Source organism: Mytilus edulis, chromosome 9 (genome assembly GCF_963676685.1).
Source record: "Mytilus edulis chromosome 9, xbMytEdul2.2, whole genome shotgun sequence".
In the NCBI taxonomy this organism is placed as follows: Eukaryota; Metazoa; Mollusca; class Bivalvia; order Mytilida; family Mytilidae; genus Mytilus; species Mytilus edulis.
In genome coordinates, this window is record NC_092352.1 from 43070689 (window position 1) to 43085022 (window position 14334).

At 31.4% G+C, this 14334-nt stretch overlaps 1 protein-coding gene across 1 annotated transcript; it reads left to right on the forward strand.

Annotated features, from left to right (window-relative positions):
- Positions 1-22: 22 nt before the first annotated feature.
- LOC139490328 (uncharacterized) lies at positions 23-5686 on the forward strand. Its single transcript, XM_071277152.1, has 4 exons — positions 23-970; positions 2454-2543; positions 3401-3473; positions 4421-5686. The coding sequence occupies exons 1-4, from the start codon at positions 34-36 to the stop codon at positions 4698-4700; spliced, it is 1380 nt and encodes a 459-aa protein (XP_071133253.1). The 5' UTR covers positions 23-33; the 3' UTR covers positions 4701-5686.
- The last annotated feature ends 8648 nt before the right edge of the window (positions 5687-14334 follow it).

Below are 14334 nucleotides of genomic sequence, written 5' to 3' on the forward strand. Positions count from 1 at the left end.
ACAGAACAAGTTATGTCTACAACAAAAGCAGACATGCTTACAACAGAACATGTAATTCTGTCAAAAGACAGAACAGAACAAGTAACTCTTTCAAAAGATACAACTGAACAAGTTATCAATTCTACCAAATATGTTATACTTTCAACAGAATCACACATACCTACACCCGAACAAGTTACGTTATCTTCAGAAGCAGACATGTCTTCAACAGACCGAGAGATGCCTTCAACAGAAATAAACATGCATACAAGAGAACTAGTCATGATTTCAACAAAGATAGACATGTCTACAACAGACCTAGTGATGCGTTCCACAGAAACAGACATATCCACGACCGAACTAGTTAAAATTTCAACAAAAACAGAAATTCCTAAAACTTCACAAGTTATAATTTCAACTGACACAGACATGCTTTCAACAGAGACAGACATGAATTCAAAAGAAAAACGTGCTATCCTTTCAACAGAAACATACATGTTTTCAACAGAATCAGACATTATTTCTTCAACAGAACAAGTTATGATTTCAACAGAAACAGACATTTCTTCTACAGAAAAAGTTAAGCCTTCTATAGAAACAGATATGCCTTCATCAGAAAAAGTAATGCTTTCAAAGGAAACAGTCATGCCGTCAACCGAACAAGTTATCCCCTCGACCGGAGCAGACATTCTTTCAACAGAAACGTCTTCAATAGAATATGTTATGCTTTCAACAGAATCCGACATACCTTCAACCGAACAAGTAATGCTGAATACAGAAGCATACATGTCTTCAACAGAACAAGTGATGCTTTTAACAGAAACAGACACACCTTCAACAAAACAAGTTATAATTTCAACTGAAACAGACACGCTTTCAACAGAATATCTTGTAAAACCTATTAGAAGCAGTTTCAAGTCGACATCAGCTGCAACTGATTATCATGAATATGTGACACTTCCGAAATTAACTACAGCTTTTCCTGAAGAAGGTATTTGATTTATATAATATTTTCTTACAAAAGAGTATAAACACAGCTGGTGTTCCAATTTAAAGAAAATATGTGTAATTCTGGGTATATAACGATGTATATTCGAATGTTAAAAACTTCAATCACATGAACTAAAAACAAAGGTATACCCGAACAGTTTAAATGTTACGTTGTCCATATTAATTATTGAACGGGAAAAACAACGAAAGTAAAAAGGATATGTGTATACATTTAACATGTATATATGACGTTCTCTTTTGTTAATGTATTTTGAAAACTTAATGTTATATTATTTTACTGTCTGATCTTCATATTGAAATGAAAATTATCTGAAACTTTATACATACATGTAGATATAACTTAAAATTTCTGATATTTTCAACAACCATTAAATTAAATGTATGTCAGCAATACTACTTTCATTTTTTAGATAAAGAACGAATAACAAAATGGTGATAATACAAAGCTATCTGTCAGGATTCCCTATTAAAGTTTTCCGTTATGATTTCCTGGAGGATTACCCTTTACAAAAAAAGTCATTGTAGTAAAGGTTCCTGATAGCACAGTTGAAATTGTTTCTTTTTAAGTTTTACTGACGCCTTACTCAGGATTTGGTTGACTGTTATATCTTTGTCATATACAACCACATATATGTACTCTTTAACGTAACACCAGTCACGTCGTCATTTGCATGATTGTAGTTTTACTGATTGCGACTTATCATCATAAATGTTCTTGCATGAGAAAAGGGCGAAAAACATTAGTGTTTTCGTTCATTTTAGGTGCAGTTCGTGTTACGAAATCTCTTTTAACATAAATGGGTTTTTTTTTCACACGATATAGTCAGTTAAATTTTTTAACATGTGCTGTTTTTTATGGGTTTTTTTTACCTTTTATTGTCGTCTTTTTCTCCCTTATCATACACAATTATCAAACGATAATTCCTTTTTGTTATTTTGATAAAAATGAAAACGTTCTTTTTTTCTTCCTTTTTTAAAATGTTTTAATGGTTACAAGTTACAGTAGAAATAATATAACAAGTAAGGTCTGAATGTTTCGACGACTCCTCTGAAAAAATTTGACAACTGGAAGAAATTGAGTTTTCAGAACTGTTCCCACCTCAACATACCTTGGCATTTTTGGAAAAACGCACATCGATGTTAAGTCAAGATACAGTATGTGTTATGATGAATGCTTGTTTTACGCCAACAACATGTTTACAGATGACGTTGAAAAAAAGAAGATACTGTTTTCTATTTCAATATATCAATAATTAAAGAAGGGAGATATCAAATATTAACCAATTAGACGATACAAAATCACAGAAAACATCTAGGGGTGAATAAACTATCTGAAACGGCAAATAAATGTCAATAAATTCATTTCTTCGAATTTAAGATGAAGTTATGAATAAATTAAAGAACGCAGCGTCAACAGCTTAAGTTTTGCTGTCTAAAAGATTGTTTTAGCTTTTATTTATTAGGAATAACTATAACCACAGCAGTTGAAACAACATCAAAAACACCACTTGATGCAACTTTGGCTGAGGCTGGAAAGACTTCATTATCAATACGTACGTAGATGTAGAGTGTAATATAGTTTGTTTCCTTGCATTTTGAGTGTAATGTGATGTATTTTGTGAATTATCTTATTTTAATGCTTTTAGTGTCGAGGGTACCGTATTTGATTTAAGAAAGTTATCAAACACGTGTCGTTCACTTTTAAGTCGGTATCCTATGTTTATACCAATATGTCAATTCTTCATACAAGATCAACATTATAAAATCACTAGCATGCTTGATTGACTTAAAAATGTATAAAAGTACACCTTTTTAAAACCTTAATTTTGATTGGAAGAACAGTCATTAATCACAAAGCTCATTAAAGATACCAGGCTTTTGATTTGCTAGGCGTTACGAGCATTTTGAATGCCACCAGTTGGGAAGGCCAATTTAAATACGAAGTTGAATGGCATCAAAGCTTCAATCAATGAATACTTAAATATTCCAATAATGACTATATATGGTCTTAATTGAAATAAATGGTATTAGATAAAACATTGATTTACAAAACCGGTATTGTGCAGTCTGTAATACATTTTGGGTAAATAGATATCTGTTGAATGCAGTATCGACATCTAGAAACACACATAATGTTCAATTAATTCATAATGAGTACAAAATGTAATTATAAGTGATCGTAACGTTTAACTGCCTCTATATACATAAGCCAGAGCCTAGGAAAGCTCTTGATAAAATCAATATCAGATAACAACGACTTGATAGAATCAAATTATAAAAATGTGCTTTCCCTCTAAATTTCGTAATCAGTGGACCAAATATAGAAAGAATGATCTGAACTTATTCATAAAATCTACTAGTAATTTAGAATAACATCTCTGATCTTTAAAAACTAAACTCTTCTTTGCAGAAGTGGTTTCAGTTGCGTATTCTGGAGCAGCGTTGCTGTTTTTCACTGTTTTGATAGTGTTTTTCATAAAAAGGTAAATATAGTGTAAACACATATAATTGTAGTGTTACATTTGAAGCACAAAAAAGGCATGTGACTGGCAGTCTTGAAATATTCTCAGATGTGTTATGGGCATCCACTCAAGTTGTTTTTTTGGCAAATATTGTATATTATAGAAATGAACATATCAAACTATGCATGAGAAGATGATTATAATGACAATGTAAGGGATTATGATAACTTAAGGATGTACACCTCTGAGGAGCCAAACATTTCTAGAATTAAACTTTTTTTCTTAACCTGATTTTTGGGTTTATAAGACTGTAACAAAATAATTGGTGAAGAAAAAATCATATGGTGGGTGCACTACTTTTTTTGCAACGGCCCTTTGAAAACGCCCAATTTTGATGATTTCCAATTTTTCATCGATTTTTACCTATTTTTTGGCTATTATCGTGAAAAAAAATCACAGTTCCACAATTTAACTTTTTTTCACCATACTTTCTATACAGATGGAGTGGACCAATCTGAATTAATTTACTTAAAAAAAACTATAGGTAGGTGTTAATATAAGAACGTTTTATCATATTTTGACGCTTTTTTTGTGTAAAATTTACGATGCTGTCAATTTTGTATTTTTGTATTTTTTTCACAGTTTTAAGAAAAAAATGCATATTATTTCAACTTTTTTGTTATAAATGATTGAAAAATTACATATCTGAGAAATTTGAAAAGACCAAAATGATATGGGATGAACATGATTCTTGTAAAATCATTGTTTGTATCCCTCACCCATTTTTGTCAAAATTTTGGCTAAAAATACACTCTTGATTGGTCGTAAAACTTGAAAACTGGATTACTCAAAAACCATTCATTGTAAATACACAATTTTTTCACAGAGTTATGTTTTATTATAATATTTTTAAAATTCATTGATATTTTCCACTTGTTTCACATAACAGTGTATAACGATTATTTCAGATCTTGTCGAATGTCTAGGATGAAAAACAATACTGAAGAAACTAGTTTGCATTTAGGGATGACAGAAAAGATAACTGACTACAGATTCGAAAACATTAATGAAACGAAATTTCACAAAAATAAAACGAAATACCAAAATGTTCATATAGAAAGATCCTATACACTACGTAATTCAAGCAAAGAACCTTCATATTCGAAAGACAGTCACGAAAAGTCTGCCAATTCACAAGGAATCGAAGTATACGTCAAATTTAAGATTCCAAGAGCAAATATATACTAGTACATTTAAATTCGAAGTAAGAATTTAGAGTAAAATACTTGCAATTTCATTTTATAAATGTAATGTTATTCAAGAGGTTCCATTACTTATATCAGCATGAAACCATTACAGCTCTAGGGAAATAGACTATAAACGGTTACTGACATTGAGTAAGAGTAGAAACCGCTACGAATTGTACAAAAGGCAATATGCATAATTCATATTTTGTAATATGCTGTCTTTTGACAAAATTTATAGTGATTATTCCTATTTTATGCTTTTTCTGTAATATATATTGCAAAAGAACGATTTCAATGTGACATCACAATTATATGACAGCAACCAACCAATGCAAGTATCTCAAAATATTAGGACAAACATCAACAAACCAATACATCAACTGTCTAAATGTTTTTAGACATCAACAAACCAATACACGTACCTCAAAATAAATTAAGACAACAACCACACAACACGAGTATCTCAACATGATAAGAAGGTTTGTTAAGTTGTACAGTTTTGCTTAACCGGTTACTCGGATAATCGTTTGACCGATTAACCGGTTAACCGATATTTCAAATTTATGTTATCTATAGAACCCTACAAATGTTCATATTTAGAATACAATGAATTGAAGTTTGTTCTTTGGCATTTTAAGACTGGTCTGTTTTAAACCGTTGGCAACACTAATTATAAGACAATGACCAACCAATATAAGTATCTCAAAATATTAGGACAAACATCACCAACCAATACAAGTATCTCAAAACATAATAAGACAACAACCAACCAACATAAATATGTCAAAATATGACAACCAACCAACAAATGTCTAAAAAAAAAATAGTTAAGGATGGACAAATTTTATTATTAAAAAGATTGATGATGATCGGATATCAAATAAACAAATGAGATTTAGTAGTTGATTTTTGATAACTGACTTAAGTTGCTCAACGGAAATTAGAAATCAATGAAAACTGCTAAACTTTGAACACCTCCATTGACATTTTTTTCTACAGATAATATCGCCTTGTATGATAGTATTAATAATAATAAAATATTATTTACATGTATGTGTATTTTCTTTTTTGTCATTGTAAATTATAAAAGGGATAAGAAACTAATTAAGGCAATCAAAAACTAACACCAGAGAACTTTTATTAGTTATACAGTAGCAGTAAAACTATTATTGTTTTAATCTAAAAGGATGAAAATCCAGCAGCAATGCCAAAAAGAGACCTGTGGTTCTTCAGAGCCTGTGTCGCTTAGCTAATAAAATGATGACTTATTTCCAAAATCAAAATATAATTCAGTATTCAAATCTCCTTTTTGTTTGTCTTGTGTTGCTGATAAATTTTTTCTGCTTAAAGTTCACATTTGTTTCTCCCTGTAAATTAGATTTTGCCAAAAATGCATTAACTTGTAAACATCGTCATGCAAGGGCATTATCTCCGATAAGAAGTGAAGTGACAATTTCGGCAATGCTGACTTTTTTGTAGATCTTGTCGTGCATATTATTTTTAGGATTTATTTCAAGACTGTAAAGAGTACACATAACTATAAAAGGTGGCTGACTTCTATAAAGAGTCACTTGATGGCTTCGGATGAATTGACCTACATTTCTTTGGTTTTGGTCCTCATTTCTGCTTTTCCATTGTATTTTAGAATTATCTACTATTGTTTTTTTTTTCTTCCAAAAATGGGAATCTCACTATAAAAGGACAATTTATACGAGTTTAAATAGAAGAACAGAAAAAGAGTTTACAAAACTAACCAGGGTTCTTTTTTAAAAAAAAAACCTCTATGAACTCCAAGATAGAACACTGACAAAACGAACACGTTTGCTTATATATTATCATAGAAATAATGTTTAGGGTTTTTATTGTAGATTAGTATTAATATATACATGTATTAGTATTAAGACTCGTCAATAACACAGAAACATTGTTTAAAAGCCATAGCAATAACGAAGACGAAGGGCACTGAAAACCAACAACTGAAAAATTAAAAAGGGTCAATCTTTCTGTTTTCAGCTATAATTTACATTAGGATACAAAATCCTTCTTTCATCGAGTTAGATTAACATTTCATTTCATGTTAAGTTTCATAAAAATTATGTTCTAGTGATGTTTCTTGTCAGCACAGAAACGTTGACTATATACAAATATTTCTGAGAAATAGCAAGACCCAATAAATATCCAGTCTCAAATTAGAGGAAAAGGCTACATAATTATTCTATAGGAATGTGGAGATAGAGACGGAAAGATTTCACATACTTTCGAAAGCGTAATAAGATTCACACGATGCTGTGTTGCTAAACAATACAAGAACCGTATCTACGTAATTATCCCGAACCTCATAAATATGATATGTTTCAAAATTTTGAAAAATATGAAGCTTCAATTGAACGATGTCAGCGGCTAGAAAAAAGTCTAGATAAACTTGTCACAAAACCGGGAAAAAATTACTGTGTTATAACAATGGTTAGAGGCCACACCCTTAATCGTATGCTGCATTTGATATGACACATCTAGTATTTGAAGAGGGATAACACGGCGGTTGTCCATAGTTAAAGACTTAAGAAGAACTGCTTATTCATGCGGAGCACATGTTGATGATGTGATTCGTGTTGCTCAATATTTTATTTTCTATGTTGTGAATTGTTTACACTGTTCGTCATTTTTAAGGGTGTTGTATTTTATTGGAGTTAAATTTCAAGCAATGTTCTCAAACTGAAAATTCAAAAAAACAACACTTAGTATAACTTTGAAGACTTAAACGCAGACACTAATAAGTACAAATTACACACTTAGATTAAAAAACAAATAGTCTTAAGCTTATGTTTCAAATGAGCACACAAAATAATAGTAAAGCAACGTTTGCAATCTATATAATAAAAGTATCACATATAGAAAAGGTCAAATTGATAATATTTTGTCACATATGGTCACTGAAAAGTTCCAGTTGTCGTAACAACCATACGACCTCTTTTCTCCGATTGGATGGAAATCACCAAAGGATACTAAACTCTGAAAATAAATAATGTTTGTGACTTCGTAAATTTTATTGTGAATGACTCTGTGTGTTATTATACCTAGCATTATGGAATCACATGTAATAGTTTGATTTCGATGTTTTCCCAAAAATGGCAGGTACGGTGATTAACCCTGACAAATGTTGCCTCCATCGAACAACCCTATTATTCCCCGGTGAATAACCCTTGTCGTACCAAGGAACTTCCCTGTCGTACCCTTATGATTCCGAAGGCAATAAACCTTTACTCGGGTTGACAATTGTGGACCCGCCTCAGCGGGTCATAATTGTGTAATGGTTTCTTTGTTTATACACAGCATGCATTATACGTCAGTCATCATTTTTACCCCGAAATATGATCATTATCTAAGATAATATTTTCTGCTCTACTGCAAAACGCGGAAACATATATTGAACGAACATTATTTGATAAGGTAAATAAATAACTTTAGTATCGGACTGATTTGGTAAATATTTATAAAAATCATCGACTAGATAAAATTATATCATTTTCCATATTTATAATAGCTTGGACAGGATGAATTATGGATTATATCTCCATTATTTTGGATTGTTGAATATTTTAAGTCCGGTCTGTTGTTTCTTGATTGGTTCGTACATTTGTATCTTGTAATTCACATATTTTGTTTTTTATTTGATTTCAATTTAATACTAACTACATTAAAACCCAACAATTTACGACGTTACATATGGTCTTAACTATTATATTTATGAATTTGACATATTTCTCCTTACAAATGTACGTTATCAGTTTTGCATAAGCTCATTCTAGATACATCTTGTTATTTTTAACAGGGAATGTCAGTTATTCAACTAAATTCCGTCACGTTTATTTTTCTGTTCAAAATCTCGTCCGTAGTAGTACTATACATTTATAATGCTTTTCTTGTCTCTTTTGAATTTGGCGTTTCTGTCAGATTGTAATTAGCTTATACCGTCTCATGTAATTTAGAGCTATTCATCTAAGTTGAAAATTTGTTCACTTTCGGTGACATTATGATGAACTCGTGTACTTGTGTGTGGTTTTATTGTTGATTTGTTGTATCAATGACGCATATCTATGCATGTCCTTTTTTTATTCGTCTTAGTTTACGTATCTGCTTTTTGGTAATAAATAAAATGATTCTCAGTTTCTAATAAGTTTGCTCTTATTTTCTACTATTGTGTCTCATTTTTGCAGGGAAAGATTTGAAACTTGCTACTCGTCATTCTTTTTCGGTTCTTGTATACAGCCAGAACTAATGTGTGATGGGTACAAGAATTGTGTTCTTGGCATAGACGAAAAAGGGTGTGGTAAGTAGAAGTCATTCATTGACAAGTATCTTTGATCAGTTTTCCAACATATCACATTGTTTTAAAGTAATTAAAAGACTATATACTGCGGTGGCCATCAGTATTACAAGGTTACGTAGAGAAACACAGATATTTATAGTCATTACCAAGTTGTTTTTTAGGTAATTGTACCGATTTTTAAAAAAAAATATAATATATATTAATTGTTTTTTGAAATTCAGTAAATTTGCTTTTCTGTAATTTCAGTAGACTACAGATATAGTTACGATACTGTTGTCAGGTCATTAAAGATTGCATATTTTGGCTTTAATATTGATTCACTTATAGGGTCTTTGCATCGGAACTAAACACATTTTTTTTTTAAAAACAGTTGTTGACATGACACTGTTTATGTTCTTCTCATATATTTTATGATAGTATGATACTAAACCCCTAACGGGAGGGATTGTGCCTGATATTCATATGATGAAGACATAATCTTTCAATCAGTTTAATTGATGTCTGGAGCTGGCATATCAGTTAACTGCTGTTGTTATTTGTGTATTATTGTCATTCTATTTATTTTCTCTTTTGTTACATCTTCTGACATCGGACTCGGACTTCTCTTGAAATGAATTTTAATGTGCGTATTGTTATGCGTTTACTTTTCTACATTGGCTAGAGGTATAGGGGGAGGGGGAGATCTCATAAACATGTTTAACCCCGCCGCAATTTTGCGCCTGTCCCAAGTCAGGAGCCTCTGGCCTTTGTTAGTCTTGTATGATTTTTAATTTTAGTTTCTTGTGTATAATTCGGTGTTTAGTATGACGTCCATTATCACTGTACTAGTATACATATTTTTAAGGGGCCAACTAAAGGACACCTACGGGTGCGGGAGTTTCTCGCTACATTGAAGACCCATTGGTGGCCTTCGGCTGTTGTCTGCTCTATGGTCGGATTGTTGTCGCTTTGACACATTTCCCATTTCCTTTCTCAATTTTACAGTACTGAATAATTAAAAGTTTTCGTAAAGAACTTAAATCATCATATATGTAGAAAAGTTCGATTAATTAGTTTAAAATAATATTGTTATTAATCTTCTTACTACAAAACATTGGAATTTGACAAGAGAAAACTTCAATCTCTATGTCAATGACATTTTTAAGATATAATATTTGGAGCGAATTTTCTTTCTTTCAAACTGTCAATTCCGCCATAATACAAACTACAAACTACCTGAACTTTCAAATATGAATAATTTACCTTATATGCATGTTTCAGATGAATCATCTAGTTTGATTGGATAACAACGCTTGCACGTCATACTTAAATTAACCTTCATATCGGTGCTTTGCTTTTATTCCGAATGGCAATGTTTTTAGCCACTAACAATATTTCATTGGCGTAAAGATAAAACATTTCATTAGCGCTAATAGTAAAAAGTGAATACAGAAAAATAGTATAAAAAGTGATTGTATTAAAAAAAAATTAGATTATGGCTTTAAAACACAGTTTTAGATTGCAGACTAGTTTCCTCTGTTTAAAAACAAGGAGATTTGGAATGATTGCTTATGAAATCTACCAAAATTGAAATGAAGTGGATGAAAGCAATTATAAACAACCATACGGCAATCAAAAATGAGAAAACCGTATATTGTATAGTCGGCTATGGACGAAAAACGACATGAAATATATGAAACAATCTAATTGAACTCATGGCGTTTTGTCTCAGAATTGACAATGACCATCTTGACAACTCCAAATTATCCCATAAAGTGTACCATTCATGATGACACGTGCCATCACAATAAAATGGACCATTCATGATGACACGTGACATCACAATAAATTGCACATGTTTATTAAAGAAATAAATGATAGCCCCGCTAAAATTTGTATACAGCTTATTTCGTTTGCACTGGTGTTTTCTTAAGTTTCAATAAAAGCCAGTTTATTTTGTATATCATCTTTTTTGGAAACATATTAAAATGTTGCTGGTTGCTGGTTGCTGGTTTCTATTTTTTTATAATCAAAAGTGCCTGTACTGAAACGTTTTGTTGAATATTTTATAACTAACATACTATTCCCTTTATGGTAACATACATGAAGATGACTACTGCACAAATCCTCCAGTGAAAATGGAAAGTTATTTTCAAAGTGGCATCTTGTGGAAAGGAGTAATGATTCGAAAAGACTTATGTCCAAGACATAAAACACTGCACATCAGCAAATTTGGTTACCAGATGCAAACATACATTCCTGTGGGAAAAGATGGATATAAAAAATATTTTTTAACGGATATAAATAGTTTGCCTAAACCAAGTAAGGAATATGACAGTTGTTATCCAATCGTTTGATGTGTTTTAGCTTTTGATTTTTGCCATTTGTTTAGGGACTTTCCGTTTTGAATTTAGTATGACGTCCATTATCACTGTACTAGTATACATATTTTTAAGGGGCCAACTAAAGGACACCTACGGGTGCGGGAGTTTCTCGCTACATTGAAGACCCATTGGTGGCCTTCGGCTGTTGTCTGCTCTATGGTCGGATTGTTGTCGCTTTGACACATTTCCCATTTCCTTTCTCAATTTTACAGTACTGAATAATTAAAAGTTTTCGTAAAGAACTTAAATCATCATATATGTAGAAAAGTTCGATTAATTAGTTTAAAATAATATTGTTATTAATCTTCTTACTACAAAACATTGGAATTTGACAAGAGAAAACTTCAATCTCTATGTCAATGACATTTTTAAGATATAATATTTGGAGCGAATTTTCTTTCTTTCAAACTGTCAATTCCGCCATAATACAAACTACAAACTACCTGAACTTTCAAATATGAATAATTTACCTTATATGCATGTTTCAGATGAATCATCTAGTTTGATTGGATAACAACGCTTGCACGTCATACTTAAATTAACCTTCATATCGGTGCTTTGCTTTTATTCCGAATGGCAATGTTTTTAGCCACTAACAATATTTCATTGGCGTAAAGATAAAACATTTCATTAGCGCTAATAGTAAAAAGTGAATACAGAAAAATAGTATAAAAAGTGATTGTATTAAAAAAAAATTAGATTATGGCTTTAAAACACAGTTTTAGATTGCAGACTAGTTTCCTCTGTTTAAAAACAAGGAGATTTGGAATGATTGCTTATGAAATCTACCAAAATTGAAATGAAGTGGATGAAAGCAATTATAAACAACCATACGGCAATCAAAAATGAGAAAACCGTATATTGTATAGTCGGCTATGGACGAAAAACGACATGAAATATATGAAACAATCTAATTGAACTCATGGCGTTTTGTCTCAGAATTGACAATGACCATCTTGACAACTCCAAATTATCCCATAAAGTGTACCATTCATGATGACACGTGCCATCACAATAAAATGGACCATTCATGATGACACGTGACATCACAATAAATTGCACATGTTTATTAAAGAAATAAATGATAGCCCCGCTAAAATTTGTATACAGCTTATTTCGTTTGCACTGGTGTTTTCTTAAGTTTCAATAAAAGCCAGTTTATTTTGTATATCATCTTTTTTGGAAACATATTAAAATGTTGCTGGTTGCTGGTTGCTGGTTTCTATTTTTTTATAATCAAAAGTGCCTGTACTGAAACGTTTTGTTGAATATTTTATAACTAACATACTATTCCCTTTATGGTAACATACATGAAGATGACTACTGCACAAATCCTCCAGTGAAAATGGAAAGTTATTTTCAAAGTGGCATCTTGTGGAAAGGAGTAATGATTCGAAAAGACTTATGTCCAAGACATAAAACACTGCACATCAGCAAATTTGGTTACCAGATGCAAACATACATTCCTGTGGGAAAAGATGGATATAAAAAATATTTTTTAACGGATATAAATAGTTTGCCTAAACCAAGTAAGGAATATGACAGTTGTTATCCAATCGTTTGATGTGTTTTAGCTTTTGATTTTTGCCATTTGTTTAGGGACTTTCCGTTTTGAATTTCCCCCGATATTTAATTATTTTACTTTTTGCTAATTTTTACAATACTAACAACTTTATTTTATCTTATAAAGATAGAAACGCCGAACCAACAAGACAAACACCAATGTCCTTTAGGTACAAAATTAACGTACAAGAACACAAATTACATGTACAATAGTAGAACACCACAATCGACAACGAGAGTAATTATGCCATCACTCAACCATAGAACAGATACAACTCATCCTGCAACATCTACTTCGACACAAAAAAAGACATGCACAAGTATCATCAAAATATAGTTTGGGGAAAAATAACACTTTGCTACGCTTACTACAAACAACAGAGAACATAAAACAGTAGGTAAAAGCAATTGCAATAGTACTGAAAAGAGGCAGAAGATTTCAAACAGGCAATTATTATATACTAATATTCATTTGAGAAAAACAAAGACGGCCACGGCAGATACGATTTTGACTCTACATGCAAACAATTATCGGATACCTACACATGTGATGCATATCAACAAGACATTTATGAAACACGATTCAAATACTTATTACCCAAAACGTAAATCCATAGGTAGGTAAATTTACTTTGGTCTATTGGATACAAGTATTGTTTATTTCGTTTCATTAACAACCTCCACTTCATGAAATATTAGTATTCATATGCAATGACTGAGATGATCTAGTGTCCACAAAAAGGACAAAACCCATACCATACATTAAGTAATGAAAGGCCGATAAAGGACACAACGCGAAACAATCTAAAAGAGAAAACGAACACCCGGATTTATATAACAACAATAAACGAAAAGAAATATATGATAAACATCAACAAACAACGGCACCTGTTTTACTAGAAATTTCCACAAATCTCAGTCGATTATATTCTGTGGTTATTTGTCGTATAATAATCTCTTAATGATTCAGCCAAAAACTTAATTTTCAAATTGTACAAAATATACTCGAAAATATTATTTTGTAACCTTCCTCGTAGTGGAAGAAACTTACCGAACGTCTGTGGAAAACCATGAGAGACGATGAATATGTAGGTTAAAAGTGATAAAATGGACTGATTTATATTCATAAGACATATTTAGTTCAATCCATAATAGCATTTTGAATGCAGAATAAATTTTCATTTCAGTAGCACCTATTGCTAGAAGTGTGTCTAGCGTGATGGTTGTTATTTTTCTTGTTCTTTTATTTGTAGCTCTAAGGTAGGACTTCCTAAATTATACATTTGTGTTGACCAATATAAAAAAAAACAATATAAATTACAGACTGTGGAGACACCATTTAGTACAGATATTAATAAACAGTCAAATAATTTCAACATGAT